The sequence below is a fragment of the Colossoma macropomum genome, unplaced genomic scaffold (genome assembly GCF_904425465.1).
Source record: "Colossoma macropomum unplaced genomic scaffold, Colossoma_macropomum, whole genome shotgun sequence".
NCBI classification, from domain to species: Eukaryota; Metazoa; Chordata; class Actinopteri; order Characiformes; family Serrasalmidae; genus Colossoma; species Colossoma macropomum.
The window spans coordinates 31,273,559-31,294,788 of record NW_023494784.1 but is presented as its reverse complement, the minus strand read 5'-3'; the positions used below and the strand labels follow the sequence as shown (position 1 = coordinate 31,294,788).

The following is a 21,230-nucleotide window of genomic DNA, read 5'->3' as shown; positions in this document are numbered from 1 at the left end:
CAAATCAAAGACCAGTGACTAAGAACATGGCTGTTTCTCCTCTTCCCTCTTCCATCTGCCTCTCAGCTCTCTGAGCCTCCAAGTGTTCTTTTGCAAATTTACATCTTGCCCACAGAGGAAGAGCTTTGTTTAAAATTCAGCGTGCTGTTGTTTTTGCTGTGCGCCTCAAGAGACGCGGATTGTGAGGCTGACAGAAATGGTCTACGTTGCAAAGGACTGTTTGGTTTGTGGTCAGAGTAGAATTGGGCTGAAATTGAGCTGAACACTGTTGGCTAGTCTGGAGATAAAGGGGTCCACTACGGCCTCTCCATAGAATGTCAAACTGAAGCCTTGTCCTTTTCATGACCCAGCATATCCCAAGTGTGAGGTAGCACTCAGTATGTAGGGCCTGTGTGGAATATGGTTCGGTTTTTGCCTACTTTTACTCAATATGAGCCCTAAACCAAATTAAAGTACAGTTTAAATTTGTTTACCACTTTCAGTTTCCCCCATATACAGATGCAAACAGACTATAGGAAAGACAAACCAAGATCAGCTGCAATGTTCAATGATCCGTTATTCTTATTTTCCTAAAATGCTGTTTGTTTCTCACTTTTCCCCAAGTGATTATTGTTTTTGTTCCAGAGCCAGACAGGTGAATTAGGGACAGAGCAGCTAGTATTGAGTCTGTTTTTATCACTGAGCGTGATCTTAATGGTGAATTCACAGTAAACACAAGCGGATCATTAAAACACAGGTAATAAAACTGCTGGCCACTGGCGCTTAGTAACACTGTCTCCATTCACTGCTCTTTGGCGAGCCTTTTCCTGCTTATTTTGCTTCACCAGAGTAAATAGTGTGTCCTAGGGAGAGAGATAGTGGAGGGAGCTTCCATACTGGAGATGTGTAACAGCAAAGTCTTTGTGGTGAGGACAGACACTTGTATTGTAGCGTGCAGATTCACAGGCTGACTTCAATATGCTGTGTGTGTTTCTGCTTAGATAGGAGTGAGTGTGAGTATGACTCTGTAGGAGTAAGGGGTATTTGGAGATGAATTAAGAGCAGTGTTGTACTGATGGCTCCTGTAGTGACAGACCCTGAGGCTAGCGCCCAGACTCAGAGGAGACTGCAGCACGGCACACTCATCCAGACACACACACACTCACAGGGCAGGGACGGGGGGATTCCTCCACACAGCTAAAAAGAGACTACACCACCTTTCAGGCTGCAAAGGCCGGTGGGGATATGTCTTAGTTGCTTACTCTTGCCTGTACACTGTTCAAAAGTTTGGAGACACCTAATTGTATGTTTACCTGTTTTCATAAAAGCTAAAGGCTTAAAAGTTAATGCATATAAATATTCAAATTGATGTGTATATATATATATATATATATATATATATATATATATATATATATATATAATATCAAGTCAAGTCAGCTTTATTGTCAATACTACAATATGTACAGGACATACAGAGTATTGAAATTTTGTTACTCTCAGACCCCATGGTGTAAATGAATTTAGATCCAAAACAAAAAATACTTTTCAGCAATATTTCTTTAAAAAAAGTAGGCAGGCTTCGGTCAAATTCAGAGGCAGTTCCAATGGAGTCACTATCACTACATGATCCTAATTCTTTTGTGCCTTACATTTAGAGTAATAGAGTGGAAGGTCTGTCCTCGTCCATGCATTTCAGCCAGACAGTATGTTATGACAAAGGAATTTGGGGCAAAAATTTATAGAAGCTGAATATTCCTGACTGGTATTATTCCATATAATCAAACTCACAGTTTAAAACCTTGTAATCACTGTTTTCAGTAATGTAAAATCATTTAATTTGCAGCAACTTGTGTAAAATGGTTATGATTCTGGTACTTTGTTGCTTTCAAATAATTTGCAGGACACTTTCAGATGTGTATAGTGTGGTGACCAGAGCTGTAGATGATTCCATAGTAATTGAACAAGCTGTGTAACTTTGAGAATGACGTTATGCTGAAATGACCCTCCAGAATGATTAATATTTGAAAAGTGGTCGAACCTTGAGACACAAAGTTACTACTTCATTGATTGTGTAAATCATTTATTAACTTCTTTTTTTTCACAAAAGATTTTGTTGAATAAAAAATCTTAAAGTACTTTCTGATATTTAGTTTATGATATTTAGTCTACACTGTGTATGTATTATTAAATGTAATAATTAGTTTGATAAGTGATCCCAAACTTCTGAACAGTCATGTATATGCACTCTTCTTCAGCGAGCAGTCTATTTTTGTGATCTTTAAGTATGTAAGCATATTTATGTGCGAGTGTGCGCACACACACAATTGCTTATTTAAGAGGATCAGGAAGGACGTATGACTTGCTGACCCTGATATCACACCGGACCATATGAGACCACACGTCCAGCTGTCTCCTCTGGATGTGTGTGTGTGGGCTGCCCTCTATATGAATCATCCCAGCAGCCTCCCTCATGCTGTGGTGTAGACATTGCGGGAAGAGTGTATATCTGATCCGCCGGCTCCACTTAGCTCACTATCTCTCCACTGGCCACAAGGCCCATCCATTGGCAGCTAAGTGCCATATTTAATTTATTTAACCTGAAGAGTTTGAACTGTCAGATATGATTACAAGACTCTGCCATCATTTCTGCGCCAGCCAGACATGTTTCACGCAGTCTGGAGTAAATGTGAGCGGCGGTGTGGTCCCCACAGATGCTTCTGCACACACATACAGGAGAGGAGATGGCCCGGGACGAGGGTGTCAGCCTGGTGGAGACAGTTTAGTCTTTAGTGCTGTGGTCTGCAGCCACACCCTTGACTTTCATTCCATCCCTTCACTCCCTACTTATTTGCTCCACCTTTCTCTCCTCATCTGTTTTTCTTTGTTTCTGGCAAATTTATAGCGCTGACTTGGCAAAAAATAATAAGTTTCCCTTTACATGATACATAGTTCATCAACCAAGATATATTTGGTGTTTAAAGTTTGCTTATTTAGTTCAGTTATGAGGCTAACGTAACTAACTAATATAAGCTTATATCACTAGTTAGCACTGTGCGAAATTCAAAACTAAATCATCATACTTAACCAGGTCAAGTTGGGAAGTAATCTCAAATAGACTTGCTTATGTGGTTTTCACACTATATAATGTACTGCTTTCTCTAAGATTGAGCAAAATACACCAACAAAAAATCAGTTGTCAAGGTAGCTCCCACTAATGGTTAGAACTATACATGCTTTTGTCCACTTGAATGAACCTAATTTGCTAACAGGAAGCTAAAAGCATAAATTCCATGTTCGCTAAATTAGCTTCAGAGCTTCAGTACAAGAAGTTAACTTTGGGCACCAAAGTTTGGCAGATGAGCGACGTTTGGGGGTATTTTAATGGTGTACATTTCATTTTCTCCTTTAAAAGAGTCATCTCCACAGACACAGGCTGACTTTGGCCCTCCAGCATTCAGAGTGCTTGGTTGGGAAACTGCAGCCTCTAGCTTCTCTTGTGAGTGAGTTTAAGCTGTGAATGGTGTTTTTGAACGTTTTTCAAGTTGATGTCGGCGGCTTGTGCCAGAGTTCGTCTGGAACGGATGAGCGTGCTGGGCAGAGGCGAACGGCGTTAACAATGCAGATAAATTCACCTTGCCTCGAGAGCACGAGGGAGGAGACGAGCAGAGAGGAGGTGGAAAAGAGAGGAGATGATCTGATCAGGTGTGTAAAGAGAAGAGGGAAGGAAGAAAAACTAAGAAAAGAAGAGCATCTGTTCAGCTGCCAGAGAGAGATATGGCTGAGATCCAGGGCTGCTGTGTAAATGATAGAGTGAGAGAGAGGAGCACGACAACAAAAGCAGTAGGAGAAGAGCTGGGAGGAGTGGAGTGTGTGCTCACTGGGAACACTGCAGTGTTGGTGTTTACTGTGGAAGAATGACAGCTTTAATGTGTGCAGTAAGAGATTTGCTGGATCAGGTAATCTGATCCATATAAAAATGAAAGAAAGTGAAATACAGTAATGTGCAGAAGTCAGAGACCAGCCCTTATTTGTTTCATTTCCAGTGAAAACAGCCAGTTAAATACAAACTACCCAATTTTCTGATAAATGTATTTATAGATTTAAACGTATATTTGACAGAAAATTACGCAGAAAGTTTAGTAAGTAAGTATGATGTGATTTTTTTCAGAATTTAGTGAGTCCACCATTTGCCTTTATTACAGCTTCGGCAGGAATATTTTACACATTCCAAAGTTTAGACCAAGAATTTGGTTGCATTTTCTGCTTCTCACGATTCAAATAATTCCAAACACATTCTGTGATGTTGAGGCTAGTCCTTTGTTCTGAGAACAGAAGCAGCTACTTTGTTTGATTTGCAAATATTTTTCTTTTTTATGTCAAATTCTTTTTCTCAGTAACTGCTTCTTGACGGCTATGCATCCTTTCAGAGACACAACATTGAGTTGTCTTCTCACAGTGGAAGGATGGACAGAAACACCTGTGTTATTGTTTTTTGTTTTTTTTTTCAAACCAGAAGTAAGAGTGGAGCTTGATTTTCTTTACTCTGAAAGATGAAAGCTTTAAGTGCTGTTTATCTGATAGTGACAGTTTTGGTGATCTACCAGGTCTGATATGGTTGCTACGAGTCCCATTTTCTCTATATCCTTTAATCATTTCTTCATCTCCAGTTTAGGAAACTCCTGTTTTTTTCCACTTATTTTCCTTTGACTTGTGCCTTATTATGAAATGAATTGTCTTTTGTCTAATCTGCTCAGAAATCTCCTGAAAAGTGAATTACTTGTACAAAATAACCGTTTTAAATGATGGTCTCTGATGTTTGCACAGTACTGTATGTCATATGAATATGCTTACAGAATGCAAAAAATGTGTGTGCTATAATATATTTTCAGTATATTCCATTTTTGCATATGGTAAAGAATAGCAGTGTCAGTAACTGCAGTGGTAGATGTGCAGTGATTGTGTTTGCAGTACAGGAAAGTGCAGCGTTGGTGTTGGCAGTAGAGGAAAGTGCAGTGTCAGGGTGGGCATGCAAAGCCAGCGCTTAGGGCTCAGCTGGAATAATCCTGACAGCTTTTCCTCCCTGTGCCCTGCGCTGCAGTGTGCCATGCTTTATGGACTGCATTATAATTCAACAGATCGCTTCACACAAGCTTGGCCTAGCGCCAAGAGCCTCCCACCCCTCAGGGTTATAAATAGATTGATGTTGAATACATATAATAAGAGCTTGATGATTTATTATGATATATCTGTAATTCAATCAGCAAAGCCACGCTCGTGAATGACATAGATAATGGATATAGACTAGGAAATGTTCTGGTTGAAGGTGCTTTTCCCTCTCGTTCTCTCCCTCTCTAGCGTGCTCTGTATTTCTATTTCATCTTTTTTATTCTCTCCTGGAACTCTCTCTGTCTCTCACATCCTCTCTTTCTCTCATTCTCTCTCTCTCTTGTTCTCTTTCTCTCCCCTGCTGGCACAGCATTCCAGTTTGATGTTATCTAATTGCTGTATTAATATGCAGAAAATGCATAATCCATTTCCCTCCTTATGATTTCTGAAGGATTTTATTCATTCTGAGTGGGATCGCTCTGTAGTGCACAGGGCTGCCACATTGTTATGTGACTACAAAGCGTGGCACACATTTTTTTGTGTGTCTGGAAATTACTCATTGCCATAATTTAGAAATGAATGTCATGGTCTGTGTGCATTGCACATTAAGAGTGTTGACTCAGTGCTAGTTCTGGAACAATTGACAGCTGGAGTTCATTATTTCCTGTGTTGTACAGTGCGCATGCCATTGTGAGCGTATTTACCCTGGAGATTAGTGCTAGTGTGGCAGCTAACATGCGTTCAGACACCCCGCGTGGGCTGCGAGTGTCGTGATGGCCCTGTTGTGACATCTCTGTAGAGTGAGAGTGGATTGTAACAGTAGCCTCAGAGCGTCTTCAGCATTTTGGCTGCAGGTACACGCCGAACTGTGATCACACACCCAGCAGCAAGCCCACGCTCTCCAGCCAGAGACAACAGACAGCTGCGTGTGTTTCTGGGCCATCAACCTGTTCCTGTCACCAGCCATTTTTCACCAGTCAGTAGAGAAGGAAGACCGCGAACGTCAGTGCCCAAGGGTAGACACACCGCCCGTTTTCCCCTCTTGTTGATTATGTTTTCAAGTTTCATTATTTGAATCCTTAGCTGTGACGGATTTGGCGTGAGTGAGCCAATAGCTCTGTGCTGTCTATCCTCCCCTTGTGAAGTGACACATCACAGAGCAGTGGTGATGATAACCTCAGCCTACGCCGCTCCCGGGGGTCCTCCTGATCAATGGTTATTTTCCGCTTGTAATGAAGAATCAATGGACAGTGTGGAGGTGAACTGGACTCTAGGGGACTCAGTCAGGCCCTGCACATGCATCACTCAGGTTACAGACACATTCGTTACTGGCATCAAGGACTGGACTATATCTCAGGGGCTGAGTGGCAAGGCATATCTGTTCTGGACGCTAATGCTAGCATAACTAACATAATTAAAAGAAGACATAAATTGACTAGACCTACGTTATATGAGATCATTTAAAGCTGACTTGACAGTTCTGAATACTTTAGATATCAAATGATGAAAACCAGGTATTAACCAGGCACCAACCTTTAACAAGCTTTGAAATAATAGAATTTGGCTTGTTAAGGTCTTCTAACTTGCAGTCACTTTCTGTCTTTTTCTCTAAGGGTTTTGTAGGCAGTATCAGACTAACATGACCTCAAGTTGTTATTTGTTTTCACAGCGAAACAAATGGCCAGTGCGAGGCCAGGCTGTGATTTCACTCAGGCGCCGAGCTAATATTTTTCAGGCACGTTCAGCATATTCATTTCTCCTCAGGGTCATCCTGCAAGTTTTGTACGAGGTCCATTTGTGATCCCCTTCTGTGTAACTGTTCCACTTCCTACGGCGGGAGTCATTTCAGAGATGTTTGTCTGCAGATTCTTTCCAGGACCGTGGAGTGTTTGCTATGGCTTCTTTCTCATTAGTCTTTAATCATGCTGTTAGCTGTTAGCGTGCTAGAGTTTTCTCATTGTAAAAAGATCATTGCTTTGGATTTAGCATTAAAACAGTGATCAGTGGTCATTGTATGTTACTGTAAAACAGAGGGTGGCCTTTGTTACCCCTATGGTAGCTGGGAGGGGGAGTATGTGAGTGAGCATGTGGGTGTGTATTGAGAGGGTTGGCTTTGTAGGGGACCTCTGAAGCTTGATGTGTATGTTCAGGTGTGAAAAAGATTCCCGCCTGAAAGACAGAATGTGTGAAAGGCAATTAACAGGCGGCTCAGAGAGCGAGGGGGTGGGTCACTTCTACACGCACACACACACACACACATTACCCCGCTTGTATCAAACACACTCTCTCAAGCAGTGTACCCAAACTCTTTGTCTTGGTGCCAATGTGCAAAATTTGCAGTGGGACCAAAAAGGCTAAACAATGTACAAATAAACAAAGTAGACAGGCTTTAAAAATGTAAATTATAACATTTATATATTGTCCCCAAAATACTTAAAAATACAATTTAAAAAGAAAGTACAGAATTTAATGCAGTATATACAGTTAAACACTGTAATATGCAAAATTTGGCTGTCCATGATCAAATTACATTTTGTTGATTTTCAAAGGGAAAATAAGTTAACACATCTTCTACAGAGAACACATTTCACTGCACATTTACTGTTTATTTGAATTCACATCATTCAGTTTAACATATTGGGGAAAAAAATAGAACACAAAATGTGCAAATTTATGGCACATTTTATATTTTATGTTGTATTTTTTTCCCAACAGATTTAACTTCACAAATAAATAGAAATATAAATGAGGATGTGTTAACTTATTTTCACTTAGGAAAAAAAAGAAAAACTTGTCATTTGACTGGGGGTGTTCAAACTTTCGCATGTGACTATATATATTAAGTGTTTGTTCTCCCATTGAGTGAGAGGTGTAGGGTAACCTTCCTCCAACTCTGGCAAGCCCTGCTGTACAGAGAGTTTACAGATGCATGAATAAATAAAAAGAAAAATGTTGGAGTGAAAATAAGTAAGGCGGAAAGAAAGTAATAAAAGAATGAAACTTTCTCTGCCTGTTGACACAGAGGAAGAGTTAAATGCTTATTTTCATGGTCAATCACGCAGCTTCACAAAAGCCAATATTTCCAGCTCCCTCACCTAAGCGCTGAACCATGGCAACAGTGTTCTATTATAAAATCTATGGAAATGTAATTATCCTTTGAGTTTGCCATAAGACTGCTGGCCATGTGACTCTAATGACCAGAGAGTGAGTGTTGCACTGCATGTGTCCCCATCACTATGTGAATGCTGCTATTGTGGCAGTGGCTGTGTGTGCATGTTAATTGAGGAATAGGTTGAATCTGAGCCTGTGGGCAACTAGAAGTGTCCCAAAGCCACCCGCAGCTTCCCCAGCCTACCAAACCAAATAACACGCGCCTACTTCCTCCTGGCTGTCAGCGTGATAGAGCTGGGCCGGAGAGAGAGGCGGGGGCTGTGATTTTGTGAAATTCGCTGTCAGTGGAGTATCAGTCACCAGGCATGAAATGAGGGAGTGAGTGCACTGTGCACTAATATATAAGTTTACCTGCTTTGAACTTTGCTGGCTCGTGTGTGTCGATGCATCTCGGTCTGTATGTCTTTTCTTGTGTTACTCTGGGTAGTGCTGGGGAGTATTGATAAAATATTACAATATTTTCTAAATATATCCCAGTTTCAGATGATATTTAAATTTGCATTAATATAGTTGGATGCCTGATCCAGAAAGGAAACTTACTGTATATTTACCTTTATGCATTTTAAATTGCTTTTTGGTTTTTGTAATCTGCCAGTATCACTAAAACTAAAAATTAGGCCAGTCAAAGAATTAAATAATTCATTGCAATTGATTGCATTATTTTGTGTAATTAATATTTGCTCAAATAAAGGCATATTTTTTCTCTTTTAAAAAGTTAGAGCAGTATGAGTAATTCAGTAGCATTATTTTCATGAAACATGAAAGTCACGTGATTTCCACCAGGTGAATGCTACACTGTAATGGTTCTTCAAGGGTTCTTTAGTTAAGAAAATGGTTCTATATAGAAGCATTAACACTCAAAGAACCCTTTGCATGATTAAAGGGTATTTTGCATCATGAAATGGTTCTTTAGACTGATGGAGAATGTCTTTTTGAAAAGCGTTCTGTATAGCACAGAAAAGCATTTTTCTACTGTTACAATGTCAAGCTTGTAACAATAGAAGAGCCTTTTTTGTGCTGTATAGGACCATCTACAGCACAGTCTCCATCGGTTTGAAGAAACCTTTCACAATGCAAAGAATGCTTTAATCATGTGAAGAGCTCGTTGAGTGTTAATGGTTCGATATAGAACCATTTTCTTTACTAAACAACCCTTGAAGAACCATCTTTTTTTAAGCATGTAGAATGTTTACAATTTTCCATCACCAGCACCTAGAGCGATCAACTCCTCTGCAATTGTAGCCCTCTTGCTCTCATACCTCAATGTTAAGTGAGCTTTCCACTTTGCTTTTGCTCTTGCTAGTTTTAGTAGTTTCATTGATTAGTCTGTAGATTTCCTGCAAGCACTGTCTAACATAGTCTGCTTGCTACCATCACCATATCAGTAGGACTATAAGAAAATATTGATACATTTGAGTAGCACAATATTTTTTGGCACTGTATCCATTCTCAAAAACACAGTATTGAATTTTAATTAATAGTTTACGTGCAAAGATTTGTGGCAGGCAGTGGTTCATTTTGTGTTGTTTCTGAACCTCTGGCTGCTAGATAGCAGTGTTGGAATTTGTCTTCAGCCATTAGACTCTCCTACTCCAACATAAACAGGTAGCATAAGGGCGCACTGCTAATGTTAGCATTAGCATACCTATACAAAGAATGGGGTGTTTTTTTTATTCTATGACAATTTTCCTAAAATTTGTTTTAAAAAATTGCTATATATGTCCTTGCTCACATTTTTGCAATATATTGAATCATAACCCCTGTATCGTGATGCATATCTCATCACCAAGTTCTTGCCAATACACAGCCCTACTTATCAGCGTTGGAATTTTCTTGTAAGTGTACTTCAAACTTGATATACTTCAGTGATAAACAAATTGCAGTGGATGGAAATAACTGGTTTTATTAGGAGAGCCATCAAAATAACTTACCATTTAAATGCTATATTTAAATGAGAGGGCTACAGTCACAGAGTCGGTCATAGCAACATGCAGTGCTCGAGCAGTTTGGCTTTAGGGTGGAACTACAGATGGTTCTAGTGACAAACTAGGAAAATGTATTAATAGCTTTAAAAATGAGTGGTGTTAATATTTGTTTTATATAATAAGCTATTTAGATGTTAAATGAAAATCAGTATTGTTGTGTGACATCAATATCAGTGTACTGGTGCTGACAGTCTATCGCCTCACACTCCCTAGCTCTAAAAATGTAATTAGTATCATTACATGTGTACATATATATGTTTGATCTTGAGTCTGTACATGTGTTGCAAAGTTCATCACTCAGAGAATGTGTGTGCTAAAGGGCTTTGAAGGCACCTGCTGGTGTCTGTCACTTAATGAACTGAAGGCAGTGTCGGGTTTCGGTGTCTCTCTTCCGCTCTCCCCCCTCTCTCTCTTTCTAGCTCGCAGTCTCCTCCTACTACAGAAAAATGTCCGTCACACCTTCATCTCCCATCAAGCAAAGCTTGGTTATTTATAAAAGAATCGGGAAGAGGAAGCGGAAAAGATGGAACGCCCCACTGGAGGTGCTAACAAGGCCACTCAAACTCACAGGTTGAAGGGAGAGCGTGATATAGCTCTGAAAATTGCGTATGGCATGATAATGTGCAAAAAAAAGCTTTTACCAGAAATCAGTAGATACGAAGAGCTTGTTCATAATTTACATAGTTACATAGAATCTATGTAACTCTATGTGGGCCCACATTTCATAGTAGCTAATGAATAATAACTTTTGAAATTAATAAGTGAATAATAAGTCTAGGGTTTCAAAAAGTCCCTTAACTTTGTGAGAATGCATGGGCTAGGTGTCCAGTAATCTCCACTTGCATTGATAAAGTTGTCACTGCCCTATCCTCTGGCCAGCTTTGAATTCACAGTGCGCTGACCTGTGAATCGCACAGCCAACCTGCATAGAATGTGTGATGGGCAAAATGCCAGCAGTACTGCACCAGAAGCTTCACAGGAGCCACAGGAAATGTGGAACAGCTTAGCCATAAGCAAAGAACCTGATCACTGATAAACATTCTCACAACCTTACGTTTGGAAACATGACTTGCATACAATGCACCATGAGTACCATTGTGCTGTGTGAGCAGCTGGAAAGGAGAGCAGAACCTCTTCACATTGAGGCTCATTGACTTCTCCAGCAGGCCACTCCTGGCTCTTCAGCTGGAGTTGATTTTTGGACAATGGCTCTCCTCAACTCGAGGGCTAAGATGCAGTGAGGAGTCGGAGGCTCATTAGATCGGGGTTAGATGAGGCTCAGCACACTGGCAGAAATCACGGTTTAGTCTCGTACAACTACTTGTGAGCACAGCACCGTAAAAATCAGCCATGTTAGTGTGACAGCACTTCTCAGCACGTCTTGCTTTACGCTTTTGCACTTAATGGCAATTTGCTAGTTCTTCCTGGTTTGCTCTGTCTGTCTTAAGACAACAGATCTTTTAATACTGCTTTAAAAAGCAGCAGAGAAGAGGAGATCTCTCCCTCCCTTCCTCCCTCTTTAGCTGTTTTTAATTTACTTGTCATTAGGGTCAACTTTTTTGTGTCTTTGAAGAATGGAGTCCATTTTGTGTAATCAGACAGGAAGTGTTGGATGTGCATAATAGATGTGTTTCTTTTTCCCTTGCTGTAGTTAATTGAGATCAAGCTTACTTTGACCACAGCGTGCATAAACTCCTCAGGCAAAGGCAGCTTATAACCTGGAAATGGAATGAGAAAAACAAGAGAGGAGAAAACTCATTATAGTGAGGTGGTGCTGAAGCAAAACAGACAGGCTTTTAAATACACACTCTTAAGTGTGTGTGTGTGTGTGTGTGTGTAAGTGTATCTGCTTTTCTGTGTTTGCTGTGTGTGCATAAGAGAGAAAGAGTGTGTGTTTATGTGCACCTCCCAGCGACTAGTGTCTGTTATAATTCAGCGATCTTATAATCATGTCTGAGTCTGTTCTAATCCTATTAGCACTAATTGTTCCTGCACCTGTGCCTGTGCGCCTGTATGCGAGTGTATTCTAATTTTCTAATTATAATTTGGAATACAATAGAAAGTCTGAGACTTTGCCTATGTCTTTGTCTTGTGTTTGTTGCATAGTTTCTTTCATTGTTTCCTGGTCTTTATTTGAACATCAGGACAGAAACTGAAGATGTGTTTGTTTCCACCATTTGACAAGCAGGCAACTGTTTTAGGGACAGGTCAAAAGGTCAGGCCAAAAGTAGACAGAATTATTTGTTTGAATATAGCAGCATCTTAAGATGCCTTTGTCTTTGAGGGTGAGGAGGAAATCAGGCTCCACTATTGCTTCAGATATGAAAAAGTACACAGGTGTTTCTTCAGCCCTCCACTGTGAAAAGACAACTTAACATTATGAGTCTGAAAGGATGTGTAGCTGTCAGGAAGCAGAACAAAGGACTGAACACCCCTGAGTCCAGATCTCAACATCACTGAATGTGTTTTGAATAACTTGGATCATGAGAAGCAGAAAATGCTAAGACTGAACTGGAGGTGGAGAAATATCCCTGCAGATTTCTGTGAAAGTCTCTTGAAAAGAATGGAAGTTGTAATAAAGACGAAGTTTGTACACATTACTGTACTGAAATATTTGATACTATATTTAGTTGTTGAGGCTTCTTTGTTGTTTACTTTTAAATATATGTTTTCTGCCTTTTTCCTGACACTGAAAAATAAATAACTTGTACTTTTAATTTTAGCTGGAAATTAGATAAATGAAGGGTCATCTCTGACCAGTGCTGTATATGTTGCAATCACTTACTTCATTGACCACCCAAAGACAAGCTAGAATTAGACAGAATTCTTTGTTTGAACACAGGAGCATCTAACATCTTAGGAGCCAAAGCTTGAAACGTATCTGTTGCCAACACTCACTTTATTGACATGTTTAGGACAGGCCAAAGGGTCAGACAGGCTAGAATTAGACATGCATTGACCCCTCGTGACCGCTGCCCTCACAAATGTCTTCTGCCATGGGGTTTGTTTTTGCAGATACGACTTCATCGAGATCCGGGATGGCAATTCAGATTCAGCTGATCTGCTGGGGAAGCACTGCAGCAACATCGCTCCGGCCGCAATCATCTCTTCCGGCCCTGTGCTCCTCATCCGCTTTGTGTCTGACTACGCCCACCAGGGGGCAGGCTTCTCGCTGCGCTACGAGATTCATAAGACAGGTAAGAGCGCACGGCACCCTATAGAGCTGGTTGTGATTCATCGAAATGAAGCCACATCAAGGCCACGTCTGGCTGCGTCTCTTTTAAAGCATTTCCCTTATCGCACTTCTTTGCTGCGAGGATTCCTCTGTTCTGGGGCTTACACAGTCGCTCATTTGAAGGTTTCTCAGGTTGTTGTTTTTTATGTCAGGTTCTTGGAGGGGCTTGGTTTTAGTGAGAGTGTGAAGATCACAGCAGTTATGATCTCTGATGGAGCTGCCTGTATTATCACGTAGCACAGAGCCCAACCTTTCGCACAGGATACGCACGCCTCAGCCCTTCCTCTGATCAGGCATCTCTCACAGTAGCAATGTGCCAAATCCCACCTAACTGACAAGTGTTGATTGGCTTTTTTATGAACTGGAGGGAAAGGACAGCTTAGTGACAGTGGATGGGACCTGATTTTATTGTCTAAAAGCCAAATGTTGGTTTGCTTTTATGGTTTGGAGGGACATTATACCATTGAACTGCTTAGCTGCTTGAGCTGTTGTGATTTGAAGGGAAAGTGTTCTGTTGGTCAGGTCTGGCTCAGAAGCAGGTCACTGTTAGGTAAAATGTTGATGTATCAGTTCTGATCTCCTCAGGCAAAGCAATAGACCCTGACTGACCCCTGCCGCCACCCCTGCTCTCTTTCATGGGGTCTGTTCAACATGCACCATGACAAATTCCGATCAAGGAAACAGCGGGCAGAGAAAATAAACAGCGGGCAGGCATCTTCTGTTCCCTTTTCATCTTTCCAAAAGCATTCCAGGAATCTCTCTCTAATTGAGTACTGATCTCCAGTCCCTGGAGGCAGAGAGGTGGGCGGCAGGGGAGCCAGTGTTACTAACACAACATGCGTTGTGTGTTGTCTGGATCTATGTGGTGGTCCAAGCTCTGGGCAGGCAGCAGTGGTACACTAAGAGCGGGAGACAGTAACAGTCTAAGAGTGAATTGTAAGCAAATGGCTGATGGACACAGTCTGAAAGGAGATGAATGGTAGCCCAAGGACAAAGATTAGTGACTGTTTCATTGGGATGTTGAAGCTGGTAAAGGCTGCTGTGTGTTATGTGCTTGAAAAGGGACATGTAGGAAGTTTTAAGTTGACTGAATGTTTGTACTTGTTATTTGTCAGTAATGAATTAGTCTGGTAGTGCTATAGTATTATTACTGTATTTCTCTCACTTGACTATGGAAACATAGAACACATAGTTTTGTGTATTAAAGCGTCTTTCATGTTGTCACTGTTGGAACAAAACCTCGTATCTCTGTTTTTTTCAATACAATTTGTGAACACCAGCTGCCCTTTACATTGAATTTCACAAATAAATAAATCAATGCAAACTGTTCAAAATGACTTTGAAAAAACATCTTTTTACATTAACTTCTATTATGAGTTAAAAACATTTCTCCTTCTCCTGTAAAGTTACCGTTTTTGAGATATGAGGTTTTGTTCTGACAATGCTGGTGTGCTGACAGTAACAGTAAATACATCAAACTCAGGGAGTCACAAATTGAATTTCATTATACTTCTACAATGATAAAGGTATTCTATTCTATTCTATTATTTGTCATCACTAGATTGATTTACAATGTGACTTTTTGTTATATAGGTTATATATTCAACCAGTCAAAAGTTTGGACACAACTGAACATTTTTCATAATCTTAGACATTTTGATCCAAAGGCTAAATATATGAAATGCCTCCCAAACAAGGTATTTTCAGCAGCATCAAGGTCAACACAGTATATACATTAGAAAAAAAATAATCTCAGGTGGCTTCTCATAAAGCTGCTTGAGAAAATGCTAAGAGTGTGCAATGCTTCCTCAAGGCAAAGTGTGCTACTTTCTAAAGGAATCTAGAATAGCAGGTATTTTTTTAAAGGTTTTTTGATTTCTGTATAATTGATTTCTTCACCATATTTGAAAATGTGTAAAATAGAAAAAAGTAAGAAAAAACATTTTATCAGTATGTGTGTCCAGGCTTTTATCTCGTAGTGAGAATATATTAAATGAAAATATAAATAATTTCATAGGACACCATTTGTAAGCATCTGGAAAGCCAACCCTCAATGGTAAGCTTGAATCCTCATGAACACTAAAGCCTAACACCCCCATTAGTCCTGACACCCTCCACTCAGAGAAATCAACACTTTAACACCAGTGCAGTGTCTCTCACTGCCTCTCATGGGAGGAAGTAGAGACATGCTATCCCAGGTCCCCCGAGCATGCTGGGAGTGCGAATGATCCACAGCAGCCCCTCAGCGGGCCCGCGGCATGGCCAGGTCAGGATGTGGAGGCTTGCGGTTGCCATGGCATTAACAGGATCTCGTTAGGCTTAGAGGGTTAGAGTGAAATTGTGTGTAGGAGCGTCTGTGCGGTGGTTCTCGGTGCAAAAGACAAAGAGAGCTCTGGAATGAGATGAATATGAACATGTTTGTGCACGAGATCCTGATTTGACGATGTGTGAGAGATCACATCTCCTCCATCCAGCACTGTTTAATTTGAACTCGCCAGACTGTTGCCAGAACATGTCGACAACCCATGTTTTATGAAATGCAAAACAAGCCTGAAGAAAAGGGAAACAAAGACTGAGAAATGGAGAAAAATGTGACCGAGGGCTTAGGGAAAAGCACAGAGAGAAAGAGAAAAAGATGGGGAGGCAAGCAAACGCTGAGAAACAGATAAAAGAATAGGAGAAAAGCAGAAAGTAGAGCTCTGAGACCTGACCCATGAGCTCTTTTTTGTTTACCGAGTTGTTTTGGCTGGTCGTGCGCTGGCACACTCTTCTCCATGTTCTCCAGAAGCGATAGGAATCTTGGGTAAATACACAGGCTGGAGGTGTGGTCTGCCCAGCGCTGCACACACTGCTGGGAAAAAGCCTATATCAATCTGCTTCCTCCTGTGGAGAGGAAATCGGCATCCAGCTGCTTCCAGGCCACTGTTCCCTCGTTCCTGACCAGTGCGGGGACATTGTAGAAGCTCAGCTTCTAGAATGGATCTCAGCCACACCAAGCTCAGCCTCGCAGCAGGACAGCAAAATTATGTGTGTTCCTGTGTTTAGCTGGCAGGGGGTCTAGACAGCCCTCCTGTCTTTTGTAACACAGCAGCTTGTAATATTGATTTAGTCCATGTAATAGCACCTTTGGTGGAAATAATTCCATATGAGGTAACAGTCAGTCAGTGTGGACTCTTTTATGTCCTGCCATTGTTGAAAGGTATCATGGAGGTGCACATATGCAAACTGTCACCGTCATAAGTAACTCTTGTACCTCAAATTAGTCTGTCTTTGAAAACAACAGGTTCCCTTTGCATCATGTAATCATTAATGACAGACGTTCAAATAGAAATTGTCCACAGCTGCTTTTAAGATTTTTAAGTTATGTTAATAGACGTTAAAGTTTTTACATGTTTTATGTTAAGAAGGTTTACTAACAAAATAAAAAAAGCAAAAAAGCCACTGTCTGTAGAATTTTGGTTTTGGGTTGTGGATGACAGTTAAAATATCTTGTTCTGAAGTCATGGGACATTGCAATATTGAAAATAAGCTAATAAATTCTAGCCAGTGGTTGTGAACCTTCCATGCCCTGCTGCGTCCTGCAACTTTCAGCACAAGCTTTCAGTAGCCAAACTTCAGCATCTCTGTCCCATACCCTGCTATTACTCTGCAACCTTCCACAACAACACTTCAGTTTACTCAACCATACTCATCACCCTGTGCTACTGTTGCCACGGTTACAGCTGGAAGACTCTCAGCCAATCTGCAGTCCACCATTAGAGTGCTGGAACAGTGGACAGAAGGAACCAATGAGAACTCACCATACAATTGCCCCCCAGCTACTATGATACCACCCATTTCCCCCTTCTCTTACCCCCCCAACCCCCAGCAACACTCCCTCAGGCTGTACAGTCTGGTAGAGACTGTATCTTGGCTATTATGTGACTTAACGGCTGTTGACGGATGGCAATACTGGCCCTGAGCTGTCTCGCTGACCCCGTGGATCACCAATCAGATCACACAACAACAGCCCCTCATATTGACCCAGGCTTGTCATGATGTTGGGGCCAACTTGTTTTATATGTATCTCATTTAGTGTTTGCTGATACCAAGAGACAACTGAGTGTTTTGTGAACTGTAGTGTCTCTTGTTTACAGGGATTGTGTACAAGAAAAGATACAGTGATTTGTGGAAGAGGATCTGGACAAAACTGTGAACAATAAAGTGTTCTGTGTTCAGAGTAACAGTAGGGCATGGGTCAGAGAAGTTTAATGTAGATGTTTGTGCTCAAAGTTTGGAATCAGCAGGGATGGGGAGTTATAATGATCATTTGCCCAAATTTACTACCAAATTAATTTCAAAGCAGTGCTGTCTAATGACTTTAGAATACTTGGATGATTGAATGATTTTGTGTAAACTCAACTGATGTCTGTAGAATTTGGGACACAAAGGGTCATCAACTGTTAGGGATGCACTGATGTGGGAATTGTGAGCCGATATTTTTTTGAAATTCAGTATTTTTCAGGGACAAATCTTATGATGCCAATACATAAACATTTATCAAATAGAGAAACTAGGACTACATCTACCTGGATTAGCATTATAGAGAAATGTAACATTCATTTGTACAAAATGCAGTAAAATGAATCTAATGAATAAAGTGCATATGTTTAGCACAGTAGCCTGTCATCTCCTCGTTCAGCTCTTTTGAAGTATGATACATATGTAATCAAATGTATATATACATTTTTTTAAACAATTATCTGTTCATACTGATGTGATTCTGATACCACCATCCCTATTAGCTGTGTATCATTCTATACCATGCTTTGCACTGCAGTGTTGGCACGGTAAACTCTATGTAAATAAAGGTTTATTTGGTTTTGTTTTTTGCATTTGTGCATGTGTGGCTCCACGACTGGTACTTTCTTTTTAAATTAGAACATATGTTCAGTAATATGGAACGCTTACATATATTTACAAAGCTGTCATTGTGGTCCAATTCCAAAACATCCCTGCATGCATGCAAAGTTACTCCACCAGTATGACGTGAGAACTTATATGTGAATGAATGCATCCCCCCCATGCCAACACCCCCCATCCTGCGGAAACACATGGACACACTCACACGTATTACATGAGGATGAAAATCCTCCTCACGCACATGCTGTTCGCTCACCCATGACACCCATTCCATGTTCTACCCAGCAACGCGCCACAATAACAACCCCCTCATTCCCCCCGGAGCCACAGACAGGCCATCCGCGTGCTCCAGAATTAGGTCTGGGGTCCAACATCCTCTACGCGGAGCAGGGAGTGAGCGCCCCCTGGCCTGCGCTGGGCTGGCTGTTTTTACCATGCTCACGAAACGTGAATTAATGGGCGTGAACAAAAGGCCGATGGCGTCAAGTTTACTCATGCATGCATAGTGCAGTACAGTACAGTAGGGAACCTCAGTGGGGGTGTGCTGTACAGTCAGTCTGTCTGTCTGCCTGTGTGTGTGTGTGCGCGAGTGTGGGCGCAGGCGAGGGGGGTCAGTTCATGACAGCCAAGGTCATGTCCAGTCATGCACACATACACTCGCATCTCAAAAACACACTTAAGGCACAAATAAGCAGTACTCTGTCTAAGAAAGTTGTAGAGCGTATGCTGAAGCAGCTGAGCAGTTAAGGCCTCTACCGCAGGCTAAAGCACAGCCTGGCTGACCCACTAAACTGAGGAAAACAGCAGTCGAGGCCAGTGATAAAAGATCTTTGTGTTTGTGTGTGAGTGTGTGTTTTGTTTTTTGCACATTTTCTGGGCTTTGAAGAAAAAACAGAGGAAAAACAGACCACCTATCTTGTATCTACTCTCCTTTTTATCAGCTGCGTTTACCATACGTCCACTTTGTAGTTCTACAATTTATAGTTGTAGTCTGCATAATTTGTTTGTTCCCTTTTACCCCAGTCATCAATGGTCAGAACCGCCACTGAGCTTTCCGGTGGATCATTCTTACACTAACTGCTATACTACACTAACATGCAGTACAGCAGTGTTTGAACAATTGTTGGGCTGGGAATAGTCCACCAACCAAATGCCCAGCCAACAGCGTCCTGTGGCCGGAAACTGGCCACTGTTGATAGTCTAGATGATTAACACAAACTATGCAGCAGCAGATAAGCTCTTATCTCTAACTTTACATCTACATGGTTGACCATGGTAGGTGTCTTATAGCGTGGACAGCAAATGTAGACTTCAGTAACACACTATGTCTGATCCACTTGTACCAATGCAACACACACTAACACACCACTACCGTGCCAGTGTCACTGCAGTGCTGAGAGTAATACCAGCTCAGTGGTGGCCCTGTGGGGGTCCTGACCACTCATGAGTGGGGTAAAGGAGGGTGTATCAAGTTATGCAGAGATGGATACCATCTGTAATTGGAGAACTATAAAGTGCACCTATATGGTAAGTGGGTCTTACAAAATGGACAATGATTGTAGATACAAGGTATGCAAAAAAAAGTGGCCAGTGATTGTGTATAAAGTATATGGCACATATTACTATTACATATAGATAGTTATATATGTATAATACAGACAGTGAGAGTGTTAGTAATCCAGTGCACTTTAAGTTGAGTTTAAGTGATTCAGATAGAAACTCAAAGGTTAGATTTAGGTTGGCTGAGTTTATATATAAAAGTTTTGTTTTGTACTGTCTAATTTTGACTGCTGATAACTCTGAGAAATCATTGGTTTCATGTTTGGAATGTTTTAAATTGATCTGGTAACACAAGCACTAATACAGCTCTAGAGTTCATACTGTGGCTATCAGACAGAAGATACACACAGGTTGAGTATCAAGGATAGGACACGCATTATGTAAAGAATGTGTGTTATGTACAGCCGTAATGAAATTGTTTTGGTGTCGCGTTCTTCCTGTGCAGGAGCTTGTAATGAGTTATTTATATCTGATTACTGCAGGGGCGAAGAGCTCCACACATCAGACACACATTTGTGTGTGAGTATACGAAGGACAAAGAGAGAGAGAGATTTTAACCCGTAAGCATTCATGGCACATCTAGAGTTCCATTCTTTACTCCTATAACTTATCACTTATAACAAAGTCAGAGACCTCTTATTTTTTGTTTATTTAATTATTTATCCTTAAGAGATGGAAGATAATCAAGCTCCACTCTTGGTAGATTTTTTTGTCTATCCTTCCACCGTGAGAAAACAGCTCAATGCTATGAATCATACAAGGCAAAAAAAAAATGTGACCAACATCTAAGACTGAACTTTGAAGGTGTGGAAAAATATCTCTGCAGATTTCTTTGAAAACTGAAATAAATAAAAGCTGTAATAAAGGCAAGATATGGACACAGTAAATACTGAAAATTTGACATCATATTTAGTTGTAGAGGCTTCTGTATAATGGTCTGTTAAATGTATCATCGCTGTCCAGAAAAACATTTGAACACAGTGGCTGTCCTTTACACTGTGTGACAAGTACATGATAAATGGACATAAATGCTCTAAAGTCACTGGTAATGAAACCTCTTCACAATAGCTTACATTAAAAGTTAAGAATGTTTTTGCCTTCTCCTGTATTTTGGAAATACATATTTTATGGTCAGCAATGTTATGTTTTCTGCTTTTTTCCTGACAATGAAAAGTGAGTGCCTTGTTTTTAATGACCATTTTGATGAAAGGTTGGTTTCTGACTTGAACACAGTACTGTACTGAACAATAGGCCATAGCATGTGGATATCTGTGGATTTTAAGGGGTTA

At 40.8% G+C, this 21,230-nt stretch overlaps 1 protein-coding gene across 4 annotated transcripts in view; it reads left to right on the top strand.

Moving 5' to 3' along the window:
• The window catches only part of nrp2b (neuropilin 2b), a 99,049-nt gene that overhangs the window by 11,520 nt on the left and 66,299 nt on the right, over nt 1-21,230 (top strand). For all 4 annotated transcript variants that reach the window (XM_036568533.1, XM_036568549.1, XM_036568558.1 and 1 more), the window contains exon 3: nt 13,260-13,441. In XM_036568533.1, coding sequence (XP_036424426.1) covers nt 13,260-13,441 — 182 coding nt within the window. The remainder of the gene's footprint in view (nt 1-13,259; nt 13,442-21,230) is intronic.